At 42.9% G+C, this 27,307-nt stretch overlaps 1 protein-coding gene across 3 annotated transcripts in view; it reads left to right on the top strand.

Annotated features, from left to right (window-relative positions):
- Nucleotides 1-16,714: 16,714 nt before the first annotated feature.
- Nucleotides 16,715-27,307, top strand: part of DHRS7B (dehydrogenase/reductase 7B) — a 66,130-nt gene continuing 55,537 nt past the window's right edge. For 2 of the 3 annotated variants that reach the window (XM_063111010.1, XM_063111006.1), the window contains exons 1-2: nt 16,715-16,775; nt 18,792-18,873. In XM_063111010.1, coding sequence (XP_062967080.1) covers nt 18,824-18,873 — 50 coding nt within the window. In that variant the 5' untranslated portion in view covers nt 16,715-16,775; nt 18,792-18,823. The remainder of the gene's footprint in view (nt 16,776-18,791; nt 18,874-27,307) is intronic. The other variant, XM_063111011.1, reaches the window with a different exon arrangement.

Here is a 27,307-nt window from a genome sequence, read left to right as displayed (position 1 = left end):
GGCTGCCTCCCACGATGGGGGCAGCATTTGCACCTGTTCTTTTTCAATTTAAGGTAAAAAAGGAGAAAAGTAACTCACTGAGCGATCAAAACGTGACATCTGAGTCCCCAACAGTTACCAGGGGGACGGTGCCTATTTCACAGATCCAGAAACCTGGAGGGAGGAAAGAAAATCAGTTTAAATAAACTCTAGGCAGCAAGCATTTTCTGGCCCTTAGTTAAGAAGCTTGCCTCCATCTGTCCACATTTAATAATACACTAGATGACATTTTGGGGGACCCCCCCCATCGATGATATTGAAATAGCGCTCCCTCCACCCTCGTAAGGTACGCTATCTGCTTCTGTAGAATTGCTTGCTGTACCTAAGTAACTCCATTTTACCCCATCTGACCTGCAGACTACCCACTCCTGCATGATAAACCAATGACCTTCTCATAGAAACAAAAGTTGGTGCATAGAAACAGGAGCCATGCACAGTGAACTATTACATGGGAACAGGAACCATACATAGTGAACTATTACAGAACAGACACAATGAAAAGTTGTACACTCAATTGCTCTAACGGCTCATTCCTGGCCTCTGTGACCTAGCTCCCTAGCTTGCTTTGTGCACCTGGACAAACGCGTGTGCCAACGGGATGTGGTTTTTGCCTTTAAAAACCCCACAAGACCAAGGCCAGGGGCTGTTCTCCCTTGGTTGCTCCTAGAGAGACGGTCGCTGGCCAGCTGGAGTGAATAAACTGCCCTTTTCTGCACGAGTGGCCTGTAAGTGAATTCTTGCAGGAGGGTGCCTCACAACAATATCCATAATATTGCTGAGCAATTTACAACCTCGAAATAACTCTGAAACGTATCATTATCCAGATTCACTTTATAAATAAACAATGACTTCAAAGATCAGGTCCTAAATTATAAGGGAAACTTAAATATTTATGAACACAAATTAAGGAAAGATGCTTTAAAATTTCGTGTATTAACCTTTCCTCAACAGAAGGTTATTAACGATTAACCTGTGCCAAAAAGTCACATTGAATATACATACAATTCCTGTCCTCCAGAACCTTCCAGTTGAGGTAAGGGGAAGACCCAGGGTGATTTCAACAATTAAGACAAATATATAACTAATTTATTCCCCAAGACTCCATGTGATTGGAGTTATAGAATATTAAGGGGGGTGGGAGAAGCTGGCCGGTTTGCTGGGTTGGTTAGAGCAGGGTGTTACAATACCAAGGTCAAGGGTTCACATCTGGAACTGTCCAGCCACCAAAAAAAAAAAAAAAAGTTTCTAAGAATATGGAAATTACTTTCAGTCTGGGAAAGGGGATGAGGTTAGGGAAGGCTTAATGGGGGAGGTGGCATATGACATCACCGTCACATCATCAGCATTTATATATTGCATTAATTAAATGCCTGTATGAAAAGCATGATAGCATTGTGGAAACAGAAGATGTTAACTCTTGCCCTGTAGGAGTTTACAACATAAATACATTGTTGCTTTTTTCTGAGTTACTTAAAGTTTATTTACATGGTTCAAGAACATTAACTTACTGCATTAATATGGCTGAACAAACAAAATGTATAAAAAATCATTGAGGGACTTTCTTTCATCCTTAGACCCCACCTGGCCCAGTTTCCATGTCTGTCTCTTTTGGGTGGCCTCTGAGCTTAGCTCCTTATGCATTTGTGCTTTGATTGGGCTGTTGCTCAGCAAATATTCACTCCCTGCTCACCTCATTGTGGTAGAGTATATTGTATTTCCCTTTTTTGCTGATGTTGGGCTTGGGTATATACTTCTTTTGGCTGAGAGTTGGGCAGAAGTGAAAGTGTGCCATATCCAAGCTGAGGCTTTAGGAGGCATGGCAGGTCGCCCCCCCCACCCCAAACTCTTGTCTTCTTGCTGTGTGCTGAGACAAGAACTTGCCCCAGGTAGCCTCTGTACCTTCAGGCTCGGTCTCAATATGAGAGACACATAGAGTACCCGTGAACCTGACAGGCAGTCCAAAGCAGCCTTCCCCACAGATCTGTAAGCAAGAAAATGTTTGTTGTTGTAAAACAGTTAGATTTGGGGGGTGGGAGTGGGGGATAATTTGTTAGGTAGTATTATTGCAGCAAAATCTAGTCTCACTTTGGTTTTTTTACTTGTTATTTGTCACTAAGATATAGTGACTTCCCATATTAGTACATAGATTTTCTTCTTTGATTTTCATGGTATTCCAGTATATGGCTGTTCTCCAATGTATTTAACCAGACTTCCATTAATGGATGTTTGGGTTAGTCCAATCTTTTGCTATAAAAAATAAAGCTGCACTGAATAGTCTTGTACGTACATCATTTTGCATATGTGCAATGATATCTATAGAATCAGGGAATTGCTGGAGTGGAGGGTGTATGAAATTTGAAATATTGAAGATATTGCTCACCTAGAGCAGTGACATCGATCATCAGATTTAAGCTGGAATAGACGAAGAATTCTTCAGTTTCTACATCACTTGCCTTCCTGTCCTTATCTTCCTTCTCTGGGTCCCCTTCTACCCCTCTCTTCCTCTGCTTCCTAAGTGTTTACCAAGGGTCTGTCCTTGACTTTGTATCAGTCAGGATAGGCTGGGTTACGCTGTGTGAAAAATGACCCCCTTATCTCTGTGGCTTACAACAACAAAAGTTTGTTTCTTGTTCATTTACATGTCCATTGTGGGTTTGCTATGGCCTTACCCCTCATTTTTTTTCACTCCAGAACCCAGGCTGTTAGAGAAGCCTCTAGCTGGGACATTAGCAGTCTTACGGTAGAAAGAAAAGGGATATGGCAAACCACACACTGATTCCTACAGTTTCTGCTCAGAAGTAACACATGTCACTTCTCCCCACATTTTATTGGGGAATTTTATTTTATGCAAATCTCATGGGTGCTCCTGAGTTCTACAGAGCAGCGATGTTGAATCATTCTGCAAGGGGTACCAAATCTGGGTGAATGATAATTCAATCTACCACAGCCCTATTCTCTTCATACCGCACAGTGTGGACCTGGCGCCCACACCCTTTCCCTAGGGCCATCTCATTAACTCCTGTGGTCTCTGCTCTGTCTTCAGGCCTAACGAACTTATAAATCCAATGCTTGCTGGGCTGCTCTATTGGGCTCCCTTGCCAGAACCTCACACTCGACATGTCCACAAAGAATCTCGTCCCATTCCTCCCACAAATCTGCTTCTTCTGTGAGACCTCCATCACTGGAACTTCCTCAAATCATCTCTGCCCCTCCTGCCTCCTCCTCTCAGCATCCAGTCCATTGCTGAGTCATGCTGAGCCTGTGCCTACCATTTCTCTCCATTGCAGCCTCTCTTTTCTCTACTTCTGCCCCCAGGATCCTGATTTTGGAACTCATTCCCTTTATTCATCCCAAACTACTTGGCACTTAGTAGGTATGCAAGAAATATAGATGTTTAAAAATCCATTATTCCCCATAATTCCACAAGTATTTTCTGAGAACTCGCTAAAAGCAAGGAGCTAGGGATACACCCATGAACCAGTTGTATGGTTCCTGCCGACAGTGCTAGTCAGCTTCCTGAGTGGACTGTCTGCCTCCGTGCTGTCCCCTCTTCTGTCCGTCCTTCCGAGAGCAGCTGTGGGAGTCTTTCTCATGTGATATGGTGAGTGGGTCAGATCCCTGCTAATGAGTCCCTCATGGCTGTCCCCTGCTGCCTGTGTAGAGTCCAAGCCTTCCCCAATCTGGCCCTATCTGCTTTCCAATCTCCTCTTCACTCACTCTGCTCCGAAGCAAATTGGAGGATGTTGCTTTGTGTCACTTTGCCCCCCAAGGATTTGTCACCCCACTTCCCCTGGGTGACGGAGATGAAAGGATTACTCAAAGCTCTTCCCTTCTGAGCAGTGAGAAGCCCCGAAGTGGTTAATCTCCCCTGGAACCCTCCAGTGAGAGGCCTCCCTTCCTTGGGAAATTAATGCCAAATTGGAGTCTCTTCCTGCATTTATTTTCCAGACCAGGAAGTTACAGGAAGAGAACATAGTAGGGTCATAGTTTAACAATATAGGCTTGTAACTCTCAGTGAAACAAGCCAGATGACATTCCAGTAAGGCAATTAACAAAAAGCTTGATCTTAGCAAACATTCCTTCTCCCTCCACAATTTCTCAGTATCTTTACATAACAATCAGTAACTAGTCTGTCCTTGAGCCAGCAACCTTGCTGTGCCACAAATCTTTATCTTACACCAGAGACTTTATAGCCTGAGGAAAATTTCCAGCCCTCCACAAAGTCAATATTTGAAACTGCAAGGCTTTGGAAGACCAGGCCCTGTGAAGTACATTTGCTTTTTAGTATATTCCACAGGAGGATTCACCATTCTCTGTGTGTTACTCTGTGCCCTTGCTAATGTCACCAAGGTGAAATGGGCATGTCCACATTCTCCCCACCCTTTAGGGTCCCACACAAATATATACTCTTGCATGAAGCCTGCCTGGATGCCCACCCTTATTCCACCCCCACTTGAACTTCCACAGCAGTGTATCTAAAGTTCTTCTACACCACATGCCGTTTTCTCTTGTTACAGTTAGGTGTGCACCTGTCTTCTCTCTCCTCCAGCTCGTGAGTCTCTTGTGGGCTGGATCTGTGTCTGCTTAATCCTTATCTTCCCACAGTAGCCTGAATGTAATAAGTGCTCCATAAGCATTTGTTGAATGAATGAATTTGTTATAGGAAATGGAAGTAAGAAATAGGAAGTGTATTTCTCCATAGGATACCTGAACTGCAGATCCAGGAGATGCCTTATCAGTACTCTTCTGAGCAGTGACAGTATACGAAGTCCAGATCTGAAGTCCTTGACTCCACGTAGCTGAGCCCCCAGGTTCCCAGGCTCTCATTTTGTGACTCTGGGTAGGTAACGGTGGGAGCCCTCACTTTCCCTTTTTCTTACAGATCAGACAGCTTAAGTTAACACAGAAAGGTTACAGACCTGCACTGCCATGGCTGATGGGGCTGTGTGTGGGTAGCAGGGGTATGAATAGGTTCTTATAGATCCTTAACCAGAATGTTTGAGAATCACATGTGTTTTCAACAAACCCAAATACCCTCCCGAAAGTCTCTCAGTTGCTAAAGGGCAGATGCTGCAAGTTGCTGAGCCCAACAATTCAATTATTTCCTGGGAGAAATCTTAAGATTAAAGCTTGTTTGGCTCAGAGGCAGGTTTCCCTTGCCTCAACGGGGGAGGTGGCCACTGCTTTTGGGTACATCTGGGCTAAAGGAGTAGAAAAACGTTGAACTGAACAACTCTACTTAGGCTCTCTCAAATGTCCTTTACAGTGCAGGGGAAAACGAGCTGCTTTAGGAAGCTGTTTTCTTAAAGGAATCGAAAGAGCAGAGGAATTCTACTCAATACTTCTGCCAGAAGTATTTCTACACAGTTCTAGAAAGAGGAGCGTAGGCGGTAGGATGGCGGGGACAAAGGGAGGAAAGGGACAGTCACGGTCGGTCCCTCCTCCCGGGACCGTCGATACAGAGGCTTCTGGTCAACAGGGGAGGACGTAGGAGCTGGGAGGGCGGGCACAAGATGTCTCCCCGGGGGACCGCGCTCCGGTGCCACGCGCCACCTGCCGGAACGGTGCCGAACGTTCCCTTCTGCTGGCACCGCTTTCCCCGCCTGCAACGGGGGAGACTGGCAGGGGGTGGGCGAGGCATTTGTCCCTAGCTTCCTGTACAAAAAGGCCGTCAGTCTTGGACTTCTGGCTTTATTGCTGTGTGAGACCACAACGTCACAGGGAGACGGTGACGTGCACGAGAAAAACGTCGTCCCTCCCGTCCTCATCCCGCCCGCGCTAGGTCCGTCACCACGGGTGCAGTGTCCGGAGCATTGCCCACTAGTAGCGTTTCCATGAATTCTGTCTGGAATTGTCTTGCAGACAACACAAATGCACCGCATTGTTTACATGTTAAAATCACTGAAGGGGAAACCGTGAAAATATTCCATAATTATTGCAATCCTATTTGGCCTCTTATTTGTTTGTTTGTTTATTTAATGTGTATTTCCAAATGCGGAAGCCCTGGGGTTGAATATAGACGCGAAAAGCAAATCAGACCATCTCTCATCAAGCAAAGATTGGGACGTAGCAACCATTCAATTGACATATTCTGAACGAAATGAAATTCTGAACAAACAAAACCCAAGCAGTTCCTGGGGAGCGTCAAATGCAACTGGTTTCTTCGGAAGTCTTCTACACTGTCTTCTACACGTTCTGCAAAATCCCTGAGGCAGGATGTATGGGGGGTGGGAGGGAAGGGTTGCTTCTGTGTCCTGTCCATGGCATCCCAATGTCAGAGTATTTTCTCCCTGGGCCAGAAGCAAGACAGGCATGTCCTGCTGCAGATCTGCAGACGGTAACCCCACTCACGTCTGGAAAAACTGGGCATGTAACTGTTTGCAAGGGGGCTCTTTGGAGCCAGACTCCCCAGGTTCAAATCCTGGTGTCTGGGGCTTCATCTTTTCCATTTGACGTGAATTCATAGCGTGACACACAGATGTCTTCATATGGTGGAAATAATAGAGTACAGAAGGGCTGTTTTCCAAGGTTAATGTGCCTTCACTGTGAATCGTCTAGATGATGGACACCTGCTGAGTAGTTCACTGTCCTGAACACTTGAATGGGCTAGTGTGACCGACGAACTGAATTTTAAATTTTACTTAAATTTACTTAATTTAAATTCAAACAGCCACATTAACTAGTAGCTATTGCAGTGGACAGCATCGTTCTAGCCCCCAAATGCCAACAATTTTCTGTGCAAAAATCGATTATATTAAAATGATTATAATACTTTGCACCCCGCCTTCCTGACATTCCTCTTGAATATAATATCTGATTAAGGATTTAAAAAAATGCAGTCTAGATACTGTTTGTTAGAATAGTCAATGGAACCTTAAAATACATTTTTGTACAAAATTGAACAAATACTTCTTCCAAGTGAAGAAATATGCGCTTTCTTATTTCTGAGGGTCACAATTTTTGTGCAGCAGCCACCAACACTTGCTTTTCTCTTGAGTTTCACTGAGCAGCAGTAAAACTCCCCTTCCTGAGAGGAAGCCAAACATTTTCCAGGGAACATAAATAACAGAATGCTCTTTGTCTGTGTCTCAGCATCATGCTGTCTGGTCTTAAGCCGACGACGTTTTAAAAATTACACGGTTTTTCTTCTTAAAGTAGCTTTGGCATAACATTTGTGTTCACGAATACGTCTCCTGGAGGAGGAGATGACAGGCCGTGCACAGATACGGGGAATATAAATTGCTGATTCAGTTCCCAGTGTTTCAGGAAGGTGGCAGTCTTTGGTCACAGCTCAGCGACATCCGCCATCCCAGGAAAAGAAATTCAGTGGGGGAGGTGTTCAGCGGTCCTTTGGGTCACTCCCCAGCCTCCAAGCAGCGTCATCCAAAGGACAGATCAGAAGGAAACAGATTTTACTTAAAAATTCCATGCAGGAGATGGCAGGGGCCTGGGAGAGTTCCTGTCACTCACAGGAAATACTCCTTAGAGCTACACTAAACCTATGTAGTTACCACTGAAACATTTTCTTTTTTTCATCAGATGAGAAATAGGGTTATGGATCCTAGTATTCGTCCAACAACAATTCCATCAACAGCGGCAATAAAAACAACAGCTACAATTTACTGAGTACTAACTCATTCAGCACTTTACAAGCATTATCACCTTTGGCCTCACAATCACTTTTATTATCTTCATTTTCAGGATGAAAGACTGAGGTGTGGAGGTGTTAAGAAATTCAACATCTGTCCTGTGCGGTGTAAAAAAAATCTTTTATTTATTTTATTTTATTTATTTATTTTACACACTAAGCATTTAATACGTATTGGCTGTTATTATTTTCTTCCTTATTTTTCTTGATCTCAAGTCCTCAAAAATCCAAAAGATAATAGATTATAAAAGACATTAAATGATACCCCATTGCTGACAAAAAGACTCTAAACTCCTCATCTGTGTTCTTGAGACACCCCCCGTCCCCCGGGGCTCAGGACCCAGATGGTCAGAATCTTTTATTTTGACTGAATTATAGATTCATAGGAAGTGGCAAAGGTAGGACAGAGCAAAGTTATACTCTTCACCCAGTTTCCCCCAGGGTGACACGTTTCATGATTATAATACAACATCAAAACCAGGAATTTGACAATGTGTGTGTGCGTGTGTGCAGTTCCATGTCACGTGTGTAGATTCATTCAAGGACAAGTGCAATCAAGATTCAGAACCATGCTGTCCACACAAAGGTCCTCCTCCTGCTACTTCTTTATAGTCACACTGGCTCCCTTCCACCCCCATCTCTAGCCCCTGGCAACCACCAATTGTCCTTTCAAAAATGTTATATAAATGGATTCATAAGTGCGTGACCTTTTGAGACTGGCTTTTTTTCACTCAGCATAATGCCCTTTGAGATTCATTCAAATTATTGTACGATCAATAGATAGTTCCTTTTTATTGCAGAATAGTACTCAACGGTATGTTTTTCCATAGTTTGTTTAACCATGAGGGACATTTTGGTCGGTTCCAGTTTTTGTCTATTACAAATAAAGTTTCTATGAGCAATGATGTACAGGTTTTGGTCTGTTCATTCTTTTATTTATTTTTCTTTATTTTGGTATGTTCATATGTTTTCATCTCTTTGGGATAAATGCAATTGCTGGGCTGTATGTGCAGTTTTTCTTGTGTTTTGTTTATAGAAACTGTCAAACTGTTTTCCGGAGTGGCTGTATTATTTTGCATTCCCACGAGCAATGCATGAGAAATCCACTTTCTCTGCATCCTCTCTAGCGTTTGGTATTGTCCTTTTTCATTTTAGCTGTTCTAATATCTGTGTAGTGATAACTCATTGTGGTCTCAGTTTGCATTTCCCTAATGGCTAGTAATGCTGAACATTTTTCCATGTGCTTATTTGCTATCTATATATTTTCTTTATTAAAATGTTTCTTCATGCCTTTGCCCATTTTTTAGTTGAATTACTCCTTTTTTTAACTTGAGTTTTGAGAGTTCTTTGTATATTCAAATATGAGGTTTTTTTCAGATATGTGGTTGGCAAATATTTTCTCCCAGTCTGTACTTTGTCTTTTCATCCCATTAACAGGGTCTTTTGTAGGGCAAAAGTTTTTAATTTTGATGGAGTCCACTTTGTCGACTTTTTATGGTTATACTTTTAGTGTCATCATGTCTACAAATTCTTTGCCAACACTTAGTTCCCCTAAATTCTCTCCTATGTTATCTTCTAAAAAGTTTTATGATTTACATTTAAATTATGATTCATTTTGAATTAATTTTTGTAAAAGGTAAGAGGTTTAGGCTCTTTTTTTTTTTATTTTAAAAAATCTTGCCTATAGATATCCAATTGCTCCAGCACCATTTATTGAAAAAGACCATCTGGGCTAGCCAGGTTGCTCAATTGGTTAGAGTGCGGTGTTATAACACCAAGGTCAAGGGTTTGGATCAGGGTACTAGCCAGCCGCCAAAAAAAAAAAAAAAAAGAAAGAAAGAAAAATACCATCCTTCATCAAATTGCTTTTGCATCTTTCTAAAAAATCAGATGGACATACATGTATGGGGCTATTTCTAGGTCTTCTATTCTGTCCCATTGATCTATGTGTCTATTCCTTTACCAATACCACACAGTCTTGAGCTAAATAATAATTGAATCTTATTTTTTTAATCTTGAGCTAAATAATAAGATTTGAAATCACTTAGTGTGATTCTTTCCATTTTATTTTTCTTTTTGAAATTGTCTTTAGCTCTTCTAGGTCTTTTGCCTTTCCATATACATTTAAAAATAATCTTTTCCATATCTACAAAAAATCTTGCTGGCATTTTGGTAGGAATTTTGCTAAACCTGTGTGAGGAAAGTGGAAACAGTTTAGTCAGGCTCCCTAACCTCATATCAGATAGGACACGATTCAGCACATTTTAGCACATTCGCTGTAAACAAGTTACATAAGAGTAGTGTAACTGCACATGTGTGCCCATGTACTCCTTGGCTTGTTGCACTATTGTGTACTTGAGTATAAAAGACAACAGTTTTGAATCGCAGGCTGGTAGAGCTTGCATCTGAAATAAAGCATGTCCACTGTGCCTAAGGCTGCCAGAATCTTTTTCCAACTACCTGACTCGTGACCTGCACAGGATGGGGCAGAGGGATCTGTGATCCAGCTTGACAGCCTATATATCAATTAGAGGGGAACTGACATCATTATTACGTTGTCTTCCAATCTATGAGCTTGATATTTCTCTCCATTTATTCAGATAATTGATTTCGTTCATCAATGTTTTGTAGTTTCACCTTAGAAGTCCTGTACATGTTTTGTTATAATTACACTTAAGTATTTCAATCTATTGAGTGATTGTAAATGATACTTTAGTTTTGGTGTTCATGTGTTTGTTGCTAGTATAAAGAAAAATAATTGATTTTTCTATGTTGATTTTGTATTATGGAACATTAACAAATTCACTTAATTCTAGGAGTCTGTTTTTGTTGATTCTTTGGGATTTTCTATGTAGGCAATCATGTCATCTATAAATAGGGAGAGTTTTATTTCTTCTTTCCTGATCTGCATGTCTTTTATTTCCTTGTCTTGACTCATTTCACTGACTAGAACTTCTATTACTACGTTGAGTAGCATCAACAAAAGTGGACATCCTTGCCTTGCCTGATGTGGGGAGGAAAGCTTTCAGTCTTTCACCATTAAGTATGAGGATTGCTGTAGCTTTTTTGTAGATGCTGGTTATCAGGTTAAGGAAGTTCCCTTTTATTCGTTGTTTGTTGAGTTTTTTTTTTTTTTTAGTCAGGAATAGGCATTGTATTTTGTCAAAATCTTTTTCTGTACCAATTGGTATTGTCATTTTTTTTTTGTTTTTAGCCTTTTAATATTGTGGATTACAATAATTTTCAAATATTGGATCAGCCTTCCATCCCTGGGGTAAATCCCTCTTAGTTGTGTTGCATAGTTATTTTTATATATTGCTGAATTATAATTGCTAATGTTTTGTTAAGAATTTTTGACTTTATATGTATGAGGGTTTGTAGGTCTCTTTCTTTCCTTTTTTTCCCCCCCTCCTCTTTTTGTATTGCCTTTTAGTATCAGAACAATGCTGACTTCATAGAATAAGTTCAAAAGTCTTCCCTCCTCTTCTGTTTTCTGGAAAAGATTTGTAAAATTGGTATTCTTCTTTAAATATTTGGTAGAATTCTCCAGGGAAACTAGCAGTGCATGGAGATTTCTGGAAGGCTTTTAATTACAGGTTCAATTGCTTTAGTAGTTATTGGGTTAGGGTTAGCAATTTCTCTATTTCATATTGGGTGAGTTGTGGTAGTTTTTACTTTTTAAGGAATTTATACATTTTACCTAAGTTGTCAAACCTATAAGTTGTCTGTAGTATTCTTTCATTATCTTTCTGATATCTGTGGGTCTGTAGTGACACTCCCTGCTTTTTAACTGATATTAGTTTTGTGTCTTCTCTCTCTCTTTTTTTTTTTCTTGTCAGCCTTGCTAGATGTTTATCAACCTTATTTATCTTTTCGAAGAACCAGCTTTTTGTTTCATTAATTTTCTCTGTTGTTTTTCTGTTTTTATTTTTACTTTTTATTTTTTGGCAGCCAGCTGGTACAGGGATTGAACCCTGGACGTTGGTGTTATCAGCACTATGCACTAACCAACTGAGCTTACCTGCCAGGCTGTTTCAAATTTTACTGATTTCTGCTATCCTTATTATTTCCTTTTTCCTGCTTGCTTTTGGCTTATTTTGCTCTTCTTTATCTATTTTTTTTTTAGTTTGTGTGATTTGAGACTATTCTCTTTTCTCATGTAAGCATTTAGTGCTATAAATTTCCCTCTCAGCACTGCCTTGGCTGTGTCTCACAAGTTTTTACAGATTGTGTTTTTATTTTCATTCAGTTCAATGTATTTTTACAATTTTCTCTTGAGACTTCCTTTTTGACCCATGGATTATTCAGGAGTTGGTTATTTACTTTCTAAGTATCTGGAGATTTTCCTGTTATTCTCTTACTGATATCTGGTTTGATTTCATTGCAGTTCGTACACACTCTGTATGATTTCAATTATTCTGAATTTTTTGAGGTTTGTTTTATTGCCAGGATACAGTCTATCTGGATATATGTTCTGTGGGCACTTAAAAAGAATGTGTTTTCTGTTGTCATTGGGGTGAGTGTTCTACAAATGTTCATTAGACTCTGTTGGTTGATGGTATTGTTGAGTCCTTCCATATCTTTGCTGACTTTTTATTTGTTGTAGAGAGAATTAAGAGAAGACTGTGAAGTCTCCAACTACAGTTTTATCAGTTTTTGCTTTGCATATTTTGCTTTTCTGTTGTTTGGTGCATGCAGATTTAGGATTTCTATGTCTTCTTGGTGGACTCTTCTAATGATTTAATGTACCTCTTGGCCTGTAGCAATTTTCTTTGCTCTGAAGTCCATTTTATCTGATATTAACATAGACACTCCTGCTTTCTTTTGATTGATGTTTGCACGGTTTATCTTTTTCCATCGTTTTACTTTCAACCTACCTAACAAGGGAGTTTCCTGTAGGTAGCATATAGTTGAATTATGTTATTTTTTTCTGTGCTGCCAATTCCTGTCTTTTAATTTTTGAATTTAAACCTCTTCCATTGAATGTAATTATTGACTTATTAAAGTTTAAGTTGGTTATTTTATTTTTTATTTTCTGCTTGTTTTCTCTATTTTTCTTATCTCTGTTTTCTTATTCCTCTCTTCCTGTGGGTTATTTGAACATTTTTTTGAATTCCATTTTATCTGTAATATTTCTGAATGTATCTCTTTGTATAGCTTTTTAGTGGTTGATCTAGGGATTACGTTATGTATACCTAACTTATCACAGTCTACTGGTGTCCACATTTTTTTTTTTTTTAAAGATGACCAGTAAGGGGATCTTAACCCTTGACTTGGTGTTGTCAGCACCACGCTCAGCCAGTGAGCGAACCGGCCATCCCTATATGGGATCCGAACCCGGGGCCTTGGTGTTATCAGCACCGCACTCTCCCGAGTGAGCCACGGGCCGGCCCTGGTGTCCACATTTTACCAGGTTGAATGAAGTATAGAATCCTTACCTCCCTCCCTATTTATAGTTGTCTTAAATATTTCCCATATATACACTGAGAACCATATCAGACAGTGTTATAATTTTTGCTTTATTCATTCAACATAATTTAGAAAACTCAAGAGGAGAAGAAAAGTCTATTTTATTTACCCATATTTTTACTCTAATCATTTTTTTCTTTCCTGATGTTCTAAGATCCCTTCTTTTATCATTTTGATAAAATTTGATTTCTGTTTAGAGCACTTTCTTGAGCCATTCTTGTGGGTTAGGTCTACTGGTGACTGATTCTTTTAGTTTTCCTTCATGTGAGAATGTCTTTATTTCCCTTTCATTTCCAAAGGATATTTTTTGCTGCATGTAGAGTTCTGGGTTGATGGTTCTTTTCTTTCAGCACTTAAAAAAATTTGTGTCACTTCCTACTGGACTCTATGGTTTCTGATAAGAAATATGCAGTCCTGAGAATTGTTTTTATCCTAGAAGTAATACACATTTTCTCTCCAGTTGCTTTCAAGATTTTTGTCTTTAGTTTTTGTAAGTATTACTATGAAGTGTCTTGGCATAAATTTCTTTGGGTTTATGTGCTTGGGGTTTGCTCAGCTTCTTCTTCTTCTTCTTCTTTTTTTTTTTTGCAGGTGGCCAGTACAGAGATTGAATCTTCACCATGGTGTTATCAATGTCACAGTCTAACCAACTGAGCTAACCAGCCAGCCCTCAGTTTATTGAATGTGTAGGATTATGTCTATTGAGAAATTTAGGGAATTTCAGCCATTATTTCTTCCAATACTTTTTTATCCCCATCCTCTTTCTCTTCTCCTTTTCTGACTCTGATGATATATGTGTTAGATCTTTTGCTATAGTCCCACATGTCCCTGAGGGTGTGCTCATGTTATTCAATGTATTTTACCTCTGTTGTTCAGACTGGGTCATCTCTATTGTTCTAGCCTCGCTGATTCTTTCCTCCGTACTCCTCATTCTGCTGTGGAGCCATACATTAAGTTTTTAATTACAGCTATTGTATTATAGTTCTAAAATTTCCATTTGTTTCTTTCTTATATATTCTATTTCTTTGCTGAGAATTTCTATTTTTTTTCATTTGTTTCAAGTATGTTTGTAATTTTTCATTGAAAAATTTTTATGATGGCCACTTTAAAATCCTTGTCAATTAATTCTACCATCTGTGTCATTTGTGTTGGCATCTGTTGATCATGTTTTTCCATTCAAGTTTAGATCTTCCTGTTTCTTGGTATAATGAATGCTTTTTGATAGAAACTTGGACTTTTGGGTATTATAAGACACTGGACATTACTTAAATCTTGTGTTTTAGTAGGTTTCCTTGACATCACTTTGGTGGGGAAAAGGGAAGCCCCTTCATTATTGCCGGGTGGAAGTGGAAGTCCAGGCTCTCCAGTTGGCCTTTGTTGACACCTGGAGGGACTCTGGCACAAGTGGGGAGTTTAGGCTCCCTAGCAGGCTACCACTGATGTCATCACAGCTGGGAGGGGAAGGGGTACCTAGTTACTGTTTCCTATATGGCTTCCATTGAGTGTGGGGTGGGAGGTGGCATTGTTGCTGCTGAGTGATAGTGAAAGTCCTGACTCTCCACATGGTTCCCTCTGACACTGCCCCAGAGAGGAGGGGAAGGGTGACTCCTTACAATCAAGTGGAGGTGGAAGTCCAGGTTCCTCATGCAGTTTCCACTAACACTATGTTAGGTAAGAGTCTCCTTACTGCCCAGCGGGAATAAAAGTTCCCATTCTCCAATTGGCCTTCTCTCATATCATACCAGCAGAAGGGAGAAGTGGGTGGTGGTGCCTCTTTACACCAGACGCAGTCTAGGCTTTCCACTAAGCAGGCTTAAGGGAAGGGCTGAAGTTTTTTTCTATGGTTTTGTCTAAAGTGGAGCCATTATTGTTTAAAAGTTTTCTGTCTTCCTAGGCTGCCCCTTTCCTAGTCCTTTGGCTAGAGAGACAGGCTTTTCTTGGGGCTTGTTCTGTGTCTGCTGGTATTTGCAGGTTGTCTGTTCCTCCAGTACACATATGAGGCAACAAAGACCATATTGTTCCTGGGATCCTGAGGTCCCTGGCTGGTCTGCATGCTGTCCACCTTTCAGTCTTCTTATGCTTGTTTTATGTATAATGTCCAAGGTTTTAGTTGTACTTAGTGAGAGGAACAGGGAAAAGTGTGTCTATTCCATCTTTGTGGAAATGGAAGTCCCCTGTCCTGTTTCATAGAAGGCTGTGATATTGTGCTAACCAGTGGGGATTTATTTATATACTATCCTGCTGGGAAGTTAGAGTTTTTACACTTGCATTTGACAGATCCAATTAAAATTGGCTACAAAAACGTTGGGATCTACTGTCTTGCTTCTAGAATAAACTCCAAGCAGGACTGAATGGTGGATTGGGCAAGAGAATAATAGGCCTGTGAAATTAACCCTGGAAACTGGCTCAGTCTTGCAGTAAGGAGTCAAGATCATACTGGGTTTATTACTGGGATATTGAAACTTTGGGAAATGGCAAGCAGGAGTCTAGAGTTTTCAGAACCATGGTGAGGTGCCAGGAGGGTATATAAACTCCTGTAAATATGTCAAAGGAAAACATACTAAACATATTATTTGAAAATGTAGCTAACATTTAGTTAAAAATAAAATTTCCCCTGTGTTTTCAGGTTTTGTGGATACCTGTAAGATTTCCATGATACATTAATTGACCAAAGTGAATAAAAGCAAAAAACAGAGCAGTGTTACAGTATGCTGTTTGTGTAATGGGTGTGGGGGGTGTTGAATATATACATAATTGCTCAATTACGAATAAGAAAGTGCTGGAAGGACATACATAGCTAATAGCATTGTTACCTAGGGGGAGACGAAACCTGGTCTCCGGGAAATAGGGAGGGAAATTTTTTCAATTTACATACTTTTAGCGTCTTTTGAATTTTGAACTACGAGAATTCCTCTCATTTCTCTATTGCCTCTTTACACACTTCCTCTTCTATCACTTCAGGTGTTTTAAAAAATTTATTTGCTATAATTATATACCCTGAATAAAAGTCATTTTCAGATATATGTATTACAAGTATCTTCTCTGCTTTATTACTTGCCTTTTCATTGTCTTAATTGTGTCTTCAGCTATTTTAAATTTAACAACGCCCAATGTATCAGCCTTTTCCTTTAGGGCTGGTACATTTTTGCATGAGGCAGCAGTCAAGGTTCATTGTCCCTCAATCGACATTCAATTGTCCTAGGTCTATTACTGAAGAGAATCTTTTTCATTATATTACAGTGGGGAAAAAATGTGGCTATACACCTGTGGGTCTCTTTGTGGCCTTTCTTCTTTTTCATGATTTTTGTCTTTGTGCGCATATCCCACTGTTCCCCGTTACTTAGTAATAATCTTGATAACTGTAGCGTAAATTCTCCAACTTTGCTCTCCCCTGAAAGTGCTCGGAACCGAAACCACGACCTCTCCAATTTCCCTGCGGAAGACGAACGGAAAGTACCTATGCAGGAGGACCGATGGTCGGACCTACGCCTTCAGGGTCGCAGGCCCGACGCGCATGCGCAGCCTAAACGCTGGGCGTGGCCGGAGCCGTGCGGGCTGGACACGTCACTTCCGAGGCGGAAGGATGGAGCTGATTGACCATGGTCTTTCCAGCAACCAGGTAGGGGCTGGGGAGGAAGGAACCTCTAAGGGTGAGGGGGACCGGGTCCAGGCTTCAGCTGAGGCGAATCCTGGGCTCGGGTCGGGGGAACGAAGGCCGCAGGCTCTGAGGGGACGCGCCGAATCCCCGGGCGGCTTCCGGATTCCCGCTCGCTTAACTGAAGGAAGTCTGCCCAGGCACCGAGACTCGAGTCCTGGCCCTGGCGCGTTCTCGTTGTCTTATGAGTGAGACCTCGCAGTCGCTGAGGTCTCGGAGTCTGGGTTTCAGTGGCTGCAAGTGTGTGTTACGATGCGCTGAGCCCGCCCACCGCTCGGCGAGGGCGCCGTGTGGGAAAGGCCGCCGCGCCCGTGGTGCTCCTTGCTGGCGGCTCTTTACTCCCCAGTTCTGCACGGACCTCCGGGGAGGCCCCGAAGCTTGTGCAGATGGCGTGACTAGGGGCTGGAGCCCCGGAGGCCGGTGGCGAGCCTGGTGACGAGTTAGAACTAGCACAGGAGATCCAGTGTTTCAGCAGTCAGGGCAGGGTGCTGACTCTTGCTCATCCACGAGAATGGCTCTTTCTCGGCTGTGTGACTTTGGGCACATGTGTTAACTAAGCGTCTGTTTTTTCAGCTGTAACTTTGGGAATAATGAGCCCACTCATAAGGTTACTGTGTGAAGTCAGCTAGTGTCTGGCACATAGAAGGTATTCAACACAGGGTACCTGTATAATTCTCTTTTCAGTCCCTAAACCTTTAGTATAGTGATTTGAGAGTCGAGAAGTATATACATACACATATGTTTAGTGAGCATACAACTTGTCTCTTAGTGGAATTGCCAGGAAGTGATTTTCATGTCTTCCAAACTGTATGGGGGAGAAAAAAAGAGTAAGTCAGTTTCCAGAGAAGTGGCAGACGGAAAAAGAGATCTTTAGCTTGATACTAAGAGTTAGAATTGGCAAAAAAGAACTAATTTTTCAGAAGAGCAGGGAGGGGAACTGACTTTTGAGCACCCACCAGAATGGCTGTTTTATTTATTTATTTATTTATTTATATTTTTTTGTCTTTTTTGTGACCGGCACTCAGCCAGTGAGTGCACCGGCCATTCCTATATAGGATCCGAACCCGCGGCGGGAGCGTCGCTGCGCTCCCAGCGCCGCACTCTCCCGAGTGCGCCACGGGCTCGGCCCCAGAATGGCTGTTTTAGATATCTTTCTTCCTCCTCACTGCAACAGAGTAAAGTGGGTGGTATCCACATATGTTTTCAGAAGTATGGAAGCTAAGACTACCTACAATAAGTAAGTGGGAGGCAGGCTTTTAGACCTAGGCCTTTCTACAAGACCTATGTTCATCTGAGTACAAAAGGTAGCCTTTGAGTGGGTCTTTGTTAAATAAATTATATTTAGAAGATAATCTGGAACCTTGCCATAACATAATCAACATATTGAGGGTCTCCCTCTCCCTCGTGCAACTTTTCCTAAGATAATGATGCGTTTTATTTCTCCTGAGGCTTATGATGGAAGTGAGTGAAGATGGAAGGAAGAGTCATAACTGGGCCTTGGTCAGGTGTGACCAGTAAAACTGACAGCTGTCCTTTCTGCTGAGATTCCCTGGGATGGCATTCTGCTAACCCCAAAAGCAGTCTTGTGAAGCTTCCAGATTAACAGAAGAAAGTTATGTACTCTTATTAGTGCTTGCTTTAAAGGAAAACATTATAAAAATGAATATACATAAATGGTGTTCTGCTGAATTAATTTCTTTTTTTCCATTGCAACATTTGGAGCTTCCTTGGGATCATACATTTTATTCCAGTACATTGTCTAATGCGGTAGGTGGAGGTTTCTTTTATTGTAGAAAACACAGACTCTGAAAAAACCATTTATATCATTGGAAAGGACCTTTGTTCCAATTTTTCTCTGGGTTGTAGATTGATTAGGGATATGGTGGAAACAATAAAATACTAGTTACCACATGCTAATTTGTGGCATATACTGTGTCATTTGTTCAAGAGGGAAGTACTGTTTTATTTTCATTTTTACAGATGAAGAAATTGAGGCACAGAGAGATTAAAAGATGTGTGCAAAGTGGGAAAATCTAATCGAGGACCAAAACAAAGTTAAAAGGTTTGTAATGGGGAATGGAGAATACACTAGGAAGTGGGTTGGGAGTGGTGACTCTGGGATGCTGAAGAACACCAGAATGAAGGGGCATTTTCTCATTGAGGCATGGAGATTCCTGCAGGAAGAGAAGGGCAGTTGTAATAAAGGCCAAAACCTGTTGCTTTATCTGACTATCCTGGACCAAGGGTAACACAACTAGACTGAGGTCCTGTAGGTTTTAAAGCCCAGGTGTGGGACCCTGCTGCTTGAAGTAATGGATTCCTGGTGCACTCTGCTTTGAAAGAACCTGACACTGTACACAAAAGTGTGAAGCCAGATAAATGAGTATATGATCACTTTATATTCAGAAAGATCTTGGCTTTATAAACAGATCTGTTTCAGGGTTCTTTTAGATAATACATTCCTGTAGTATACTTATGAAAGAAAGTGAGCCAAGATGCCGGGTACTGTTCAAGCTTTACTAAAGAAAGAAATCTGCTGGGCTATGCTCAGAATGGCACAGGGCCCAGGACTGCCCTGCAAATGGTGGACAGCATCAGATGTGGGGGTGGTAGAGCTTATATAGTACGCCAAGGGCTGGCTCATACCATCAAGGAGGATCATTATGCTAATGTGGATCGGGTCGAGAACTGCATCCTTGTGGAAGCAAAAGGAGTTTCTGTTTAAGTCAGGAGGCTTCTCGTAAAGGGAAGGGGGGAGGGGAGGAGGTGGGTGGTGCCATTTTGTACTTGGTCTTGTCTAAAGTGGCACTGGTTATGTTGCAGATCTATTATTCCTGCCTTTTAAGTATAGGGAAAAGAGTGGAGGTCTCATTCTTCTAAAGCTATTTCCTGCTGGAGATGGACAAAGATATGGAAAAAATAAAAGATTTAGGTGGCAGGGTATTGGTTTCATGTGGGGAGGCTGTATTCCTCTGGGGAAGGGTCACTGATTCTGAGGAGCTGATGTCCTCCTTGCAGGGACAATTCGGCAACCGTTTGGTTGGTGAAAGCCTGCATATGTTCCTGCAAGAAATTAGAGAAACACCAAAACAGACAAGGGCCAAAAAGTAGTATGAGGCACACACAATTAGGGGTCTTAGTAGGGGCATAAGCCAGGGTATCCAAGGGTTTAGTGAAATGGTTTAAGTTGTTTTGGATCACCCCAGGCTCATTTATGTAATAACAGCATTCCTCCCCCAAGAAGAGGCAGGTGTGGCTGTAAGGAAGTAAAGGGTCCAACGGTTCTGTAAAGTGACTGTTGCAAGTGAGGTGACCTGTCACTGGACGAAGGGGACACTATCTATGCTTAGTTCTTCTGAGAGTTTTTGATAGAATTGAGAGGCAGTAGCAGGGCCTGCTATGCCAGTTCCAGTTGCAAGAAGGATCCCTGCCCCAATTAAAAGGGTACAATCAGTGCCCCACAGGAGCGAGGGCACTTCCTGAGAGGGGGGGCCGAAGTTAGTCCCAGTCTTGGCTCCATCTCTCCGTCTGTCTGGATGGTAATGTCAGGGACAAGCCAAATGAATATGCAAGAAGTCGCATTAGCGGAAGAAGGCAAAGGGATGACGTAGTTTTACAAAGGAAATATATTCTGGTTTTAGGGCATGGAGGAGGAGGGGGTAAGTGAGTGGTAGCGTTTGGTGTTAGTGAGGCAGAGTGTGGGCAGGCCCCACATAATGCTGACAGTCCCCACTGAGGCGAGATTAGAGGAAAGTGAAGAGACGTTTGTAGAAACATTGTGGGTGCATTGACAGGGAGGGGGGTGGCCACAAAAAGTTTCTTGCGAAGTGGGAGACAAATGAGTTGCTTGGGGACCAGTCTGATTCACTGAGGACTGCATTGTCCCTGGGGATCTGGAACCTCCATGATCCAGGTAAGGGGGAGCATTGAGATAGGAGGGAAAACACGGGAAGGATGCAAAGGGTTAGGTAGCCAAAAGAATTTAAAGGGGACATTGTCACGATGACATTGCTAAGAAGCATCCTACTGATAAGAGGTAAAGGAGTGCAGGAGAAATCTTCCCGTAATGTTACACTCTTGGGGGGGGGGGGTGCTGCTGCCAATCCTTCAGCAAGTACTAGAACAGACAGTATAATAGTAGCTTTTGTGTGAAGGATGTGGAGTGGGCCTGCAAGGGTGAGAGGATAATCGCCGGGGGAAAGATCATCCTTCTAGGATTGGGGGAAGAGTGAAGGTCCTGGAGGTTTTTAGTTTTGAGGGTCCTAAAATGGATGAAGCATGAGGAGATGTTGGGTTGGGGGTTGAATAGAGGGACCCTCTGGCTTGGTGTTAACAGATTCTTTGGGTAAAGTCTCAGGTGCTAGTTTTACCAAGGATTAAGTGAGACCAAGGGGCCTTTCCTAGTACCTTTACTGCCATGGGGGTGACAAGAAGTACTGTATAAGGCCCTTCCTAGCATGTGAGAGGGGCTTTGGGATTCGGGTTTTAATATACACTTGCTGTCCCAGGCTCAGTTTAAAGTCTGAGAGGGTGGTGGGGAAGGGATGAGGTAATAGAAGGTTGGCCTTTTCCCTAAGAAGATCCCGAATGAGTGAAAGAGTAGGGAGATACTGCTCTAAAGGTAATGAGCTGGAAGGGAGAGGTGTGAGAATGAAGGGCCTACCGTACATAAGTTTGAGGGAGCTGAGGCCTATGGGCTTGTGGGGGGCAGCCCATAGGCAAGTGAGTGACTGGTGGGGAGGCCAAAACGAGGGATGATTTCTGAGGTGGGAGCATGTGTTACTGCTGTAGCATCCTCAGAAGTTCAGGAAAAAGCCTCAAACCAACCTGAAAAGCTATCTATTAAGGTTAGAAGATAGCGTGTCCTTTTGTGGGGAGAGTAATATAAGGGCTGAAGAAGGCATAGTAGGAGTTCATAGCTTATATGAACTGAATTATGGAAATCTAAAAGGATTTGCTCAGCTTGTGTAGTAGGGAGGACATAGCAACTGGAGAGAATATAACAATTGTCCTTTCTCTGTTCCCCCAACTGTTGGAGGTGTTGTATTTCTTGGAGTATGTATTGGGATAAGGGCATAGGGGCCACGAGAAGGACCTGAGCAGGAGAGGAAGAGTGGGGGCCTGGTGACTGAGCAGCCTGTTTTGCGGTTAGATCCGCCAGTTTGTTTCCCTGGGCTGTGGGGTCATTGGAGGTTTGGCGTCCTCTGCAGTGTATAACCCCAACCTCCTTTGGGAGTTGTGTAGCCTCAGTAGCTTGTGTTAGATTTATTACAGCATAACCCACCTGGGGCGTGGGCTGGAGGTGGTGCTCCCATCTATGAACTGTGTAATGGGATTTGGGGAGATGTGTGGAAAAGCATTGAGAAAGAGGTCTAAATCCTCCATGCAGTTACGTTTTAAGGGTCGTGTTTTGGGATGAGAGTGGCTGGATTTTAAGGGAGGGCAAGGTTTAAAGGAGAACTGGGAGTTTTCAGTGACAGTAAGGTGAATGAATTGTAGGTGGGAAAGGGAGAGAATTGACTTGGCCTTATGGCTGAGAGGGTCTTGACTGTTGTTTAAAAGTTGGTTTAGAGCTTTCTTATGCTAAAAGGGTGGCCGCTGCCAAGGCCTATAAACAAAGGCCCATTCTTGAGATGTGGTATCTAGTTATTTAGAGAGATATGTAACCGCAGAGAAAATATCTCCTGCCTTTTGTCCCAAAACCCTGACTGCCAGTCCTTGGGTTTTGGTGACATGTAGGATAAAAGGGTGAGATAGGTTTGGGAGAGATAGAGCTGCGGCTGTGAGGAGAGCGGCTTTTAATCACTGGAAGGGAGAACGAATGGGCTTTGTGGGATCTAAAGGAATGTCAGGATCCCCTCTGGCTGCCCTGTAAAGTGGCTTTGCTAGCACGCCAAAGTTAGGAATCCGTAGGTGCAGATACCCTGCAAGCACCAATAAAGAAAGGATGTCACCCTTTGTGGTAGGAGTAGGGAGTTCAGCAATTAGACTCTTGAACTGAAGGGGAAGAAATTTGGGCCTTGTTGGGGACATTCGACATCCCCTGGAGGCCAGGAAATTAAGGAGAGCAACAGTGTGGGCCTGTGAATCCTCATAGGAGGGTCTACAAAGGAGGAGGTCATCCACATATTGTATTAAAGTGCTAGAGGTTGAGGGAAGTTCAGATAAGTCTTGAGCTAAGGCCTGGCTGGAAAAGTGGGGGCTATCCCCAAACCCCTAAGGTAGTACTGTCCAAGTAAGTTGTTGGGAACAGTACATGTAGGATTAGTCCTGTACTAAGTGGTATGAGCCATCAGGCTTTATAACTGGAAGGGTGGGTGTATTAAAAGGCGAGTCGGTAGGCCGTGAGAGATGAGAAAAAAGGAGTTTTTCTGTTATGGGTTTTAAGCCTATTAGGTGTTTGTTAGTCATGGGGTACTGTGGGACATTAGGGAACAAAGAGGGGTTCTGCAACTTTACAAGGACAGGGGAATGGTGTGTAGCAATGGAGGGAGAAGAAGCATCCTATACTAGGGATTGACCTTGTCCAAGAGGAGGGGAAGGTGGAAGCCTCAGGGGCCAGGTCTGGGTGTGGCCTGTAACAGGAGTATTGTAGCTGGAGTTAAAGTGTTTAGGGCAAGAGTAGCTTTGAATTTGAAAAGAATGTCCCATCCCAGTAAGGGGGCTGGGCATAGAGGCATTATTAAGAATTTGTGTGTGAATTGGGTGTGATGTAGGGTGCAGGAAAGTGGTTGAGTGATCCGTGGGTGGTATTCTGATCCCATGACCCCTGCTATTGTGATAGAGGATGGGGTTGTTTGTCCTGCATATTCAGGAAGGGTAGAGTAAATGGCCCCTGTATCAATGACAAAAGAGATCAGCTTACCTGCTACTACGTGAGTTACCCTGGGTTCACTCGTGGTGATCTCCGTGGGGGCCGCAGGCCCTGGGCATCATCAGTCCTCCTCCTGGGCAAAGCCAAGAAGCCCCAGTAGGGATGGCCATGAAGCCGAAGGATATAGGTTGGCGACTGGCCCACTCCCTCTCTGGCGAGTGGCACAGTCAATCCTCCGGTGACCTGGCCATTTGCAGTAGGACGGGTTATGACAGGCCTGTGCCGAGGGGCCTGGTTGACTGCATTTGAAGCAGTTCTCGGGTGACTTACCCCTAGAAGCAGCCAGCTTTGGAGTATGTGAGCCTTGGATGGCATTAGCCAGGAGCTGGTATTTGGCCTGATCTCTTTTATAGTTTTTTTGAGTATCAGGGACTGATTGGGTAATGAAATGAGAGTGTAAGAGGGCCATGCCTGCAGGGGAGTTTGGATCTGTACATGTGTATTCATGTAAAGCCTCAGAGAGGCAGGTTAGGAACTCGCTGGGATTTTCAGTGGATCTCTGCGTGATCTCTCTAAGCTTGTCATAATTGACTGACTTGTGAGTAGCCTTTTGAAGGTCGTGAAGTAGGTGTGTGATCATATTATCCTGGAGATCCTGATCCCCTTGGCCAGCCTGGTAGTTCCAGTTTGGGTCTGTGCAAAGAACAGCAATGGCTCCCACAGGCCGCCTATTATTTTGAGCATGTACCTGAGCCGCCATCCAGACCTGCTCCCTGTACATGGACTCAGACAATTCATTCCATCCCAGCCACTTCACAGAAGGGTTACAAAAAGTCGGACCTGAGGTGGAGTTGTTACCTGACAAAGGGGGAAAAGGGGAGGAGTTGGGCTGAGGACGAGTGTCTGGAGGCCACGTGTGGGGAAGAGAGAGAAATGTGGAGGGCTGATGGATCAGAAGATTGATCTGAGTCTGAAGGAGAGGTTGAGCATGAGCTAGGAGAATTTGAGAGATAGGACAGTTGTGACAGAGAGAAGAACATGTTCAGAGATAGGAAAAGGCCTGTACAGCTTTTGCCATTTCAGTGAGTATCCAAATCGAGTGCCATCTTGTGGCCACTGGGATCCATTGTAACGAGGCGTTTGAGTTTTAATGTCTCCCTGGACGCCGAGAAATTGGCCAGGAGACAGCCCAGAGATGTAGAGCATGGAGTACAGCAGAAAACAGGATGTTTAGGTTCAATGTCTCCCTAGAGGCCAAGAAACTGGCCAGGAGACGGCACAAGGCTGTAGAGCGTGGAGGTTTAGATTGTGACAATCACATTTTGAGGGTGAGAAAGGGCACTCAGTCCTGGTAGAAGAAGCATGCCAATAAAGAGCGTCCTCTCTGTTGCCCACCTTCTTTTCAAGAGAAAAAAATACCACTGACCAGCTAATGAAGCATCCTTCAATAGCTGGGGGGCACGAGAAGGGTTCCCCCGGTCAGGCACCTGGGTTTTCGTAGAGACCTGAGTCATAGAGAGAGTAGTCAGGGGAACCATAGAAGTAGGCAGGACAGAACCACTGACTCACCTAGAATTGAGGCCAGTGTTGGATGCATTGGTCTGAAACGGCAAAAGTAGAGAGTCCCAAGTGTACCCGGTTCCAGCAGGTCTGGGAAGGGTGGCCGAGGGCCAGTCACCCCCAGAGAGAGGGGATTGTCCATGACGTCGGCCAAAACGCTTCCTGGGTTTCGGCACCATGATGAAAGAAAGTGAGCCGAGGTGCCAGGTACCGTTCAAGCTTTATTAAAGAAAGAAATCTGCTGGGCTGTGCTCAGAGTGGCACAGGGCCCAGGGCTGCCCTGAAAATGGTGGACAGCACCAGGTGTGGGGTTGGTAGAGCTTATATAGTGCGCCAAGGGCTGGCTGATACCATCAAGGAGGGTCATTATGCTAATGTGGATCGGGATGGAGAACTGCATCCTTGCAGAAGCAAAAGGGGTTTCTGTTTAAGTCAGGAGGCTTCTCGTAAAGGGAAGGGGGGAGGGGAGGAGGTGGGTGGTGCCATTTTGTACTTGGTCTTGTCTAAAGTGGTGCTAGTTATTGTTTTATTCAGATTTGCAACATTGTGTTTGCATAAAGGGAGCTATGTTTGTGCCCTAGTCAATGGCATGGAATGTGCCTTCCCTACCATTTACAAGCCTCCTTTTCTTCATTCCGTAATAATAGTAATAGTAGTTAATATTTATTGAGTATTTGCTATGTGCTAGGCACCGTGCTAAGCACTTTACTGGATCATTCAATCCTACAATAACCTTGTAAAGTAGGAACTGTTATCTTCATTTATAGAGGAAGAGTAGGTCTGAGATGGTAAGAAATTTATCCAAAGGCATGGAGCTAATAAAGGCAGAGCCATTCCATGTTACTGAAAATCTGGTGCTTATCTATGTATTTCATTTATTCCTTCATTTAACAGATATTTATTGAATACTTACTGTGTATCAGCAATATGCTCGGTGTTGGGGGTATAATGATGAACAAAACAGAAGTTGCTTATAAATCTAGCTAGGGAGATAGACAGTAAATAGATAATTAAAACTAAATATTAATTATGGCTGTAATACATGCTATGGAGGACAGTAGGGGATACTATGAGAATAGGTAATGGGGCCTGGCAGGAAGAGGGAGTAATGGGGAGAGGCAGGGAAGACTTTTCTGAGAAAATGATATTTAGCTGAGACTTCAAGACTAAGTCAGAGGTAAATTGGGCATAAAGCTACCCGGGTGAGGGAAGAGCATTTGTGAAAGAAACCTTGAGGCTGGGAAGAGCTTGTATCTTGTAGTTAATGAAAGACTTATGGTGGCCAAAGGGTAGAGAATGTTGTAAGGTCAGATGTAAAATGTAGGTAGGGATCTTATCCTGAGAGCAGTATTGCTGCCCTGTCTTGGTTTATTTGGCTTCTCAGAACATAGAGTCAACTCCACAAGCCATACCTATTTTCCAGCTCTGTCTTAGAACCAAGCTTCCTATCTTTAAGTATGTTTAAATCTCTGGTTGCCCACAGAAGGGGCCTAGGGATAAGAAGAGGGATAAATACCTAAGTGTGAGATTTAATTGGCATTTGGTAATGTGCAATAAAAAGCTGAATGGACACAGAGTGCCAATATTGTATTTCATCATGACTGTCTCTGGTTAGCAAATTGATTTAACAAACATTTTTCAGCCTCTCTTGGTCCAAGCTCTGTTAGCCATGTAGGATACAAACATAAGACATACTCCCTTTCCTTCCACCTTGCGTAAGTTAATGTTTTATTTGTTTTCCACAAAAGATGCTATAGTTGTTTTATCAACATTATCCTTCAATATATATTTATTTAGCATGTGTTAGGGATACAATGGTGAGCAAGTAGGGATGGCCTCTGTCCTCACAGAGCTTAAGTTTCCAATTGGGGCTGGAGGCAGAAGAGCGTTGGGGATGAGGTTGTAGAGGTAGGCAGGGGTCAGACCATGTAAGCCTCATAGGCCATGCCAAGGATTCGGAGCTCATCCTAAAATGGTGGGAAGCCATTGAAGAGTTTCAGTCAGTGGAGTAGCACCATCAGATCTATGTTTATGAAAGATCACTGTGGCTCTTCAGTGGAGACAGAAGTTGATGGATATGAGGGCTGTTTAGGAGGTAGGATCAGCAGGGCTTTGTGATAGG

This window comes from Cynocephalus volans, chromosome 10, assembly GCF_027409185.1.
Source record: "Cynocephalus volans isolate mCynVol1 chromosome 10, mCynVol1.pri, whole genome shotgun sequence".
Lineage (NCBI taxonomy): Eukaryota > Metazoa > Chordata > Mammalia > Dermoptera > Cynocephalidae > Cynocephalus > Cynocephalus volans.
This window is presented reverse-complemented; position numbering and strand designations above follow the sequence as displayed.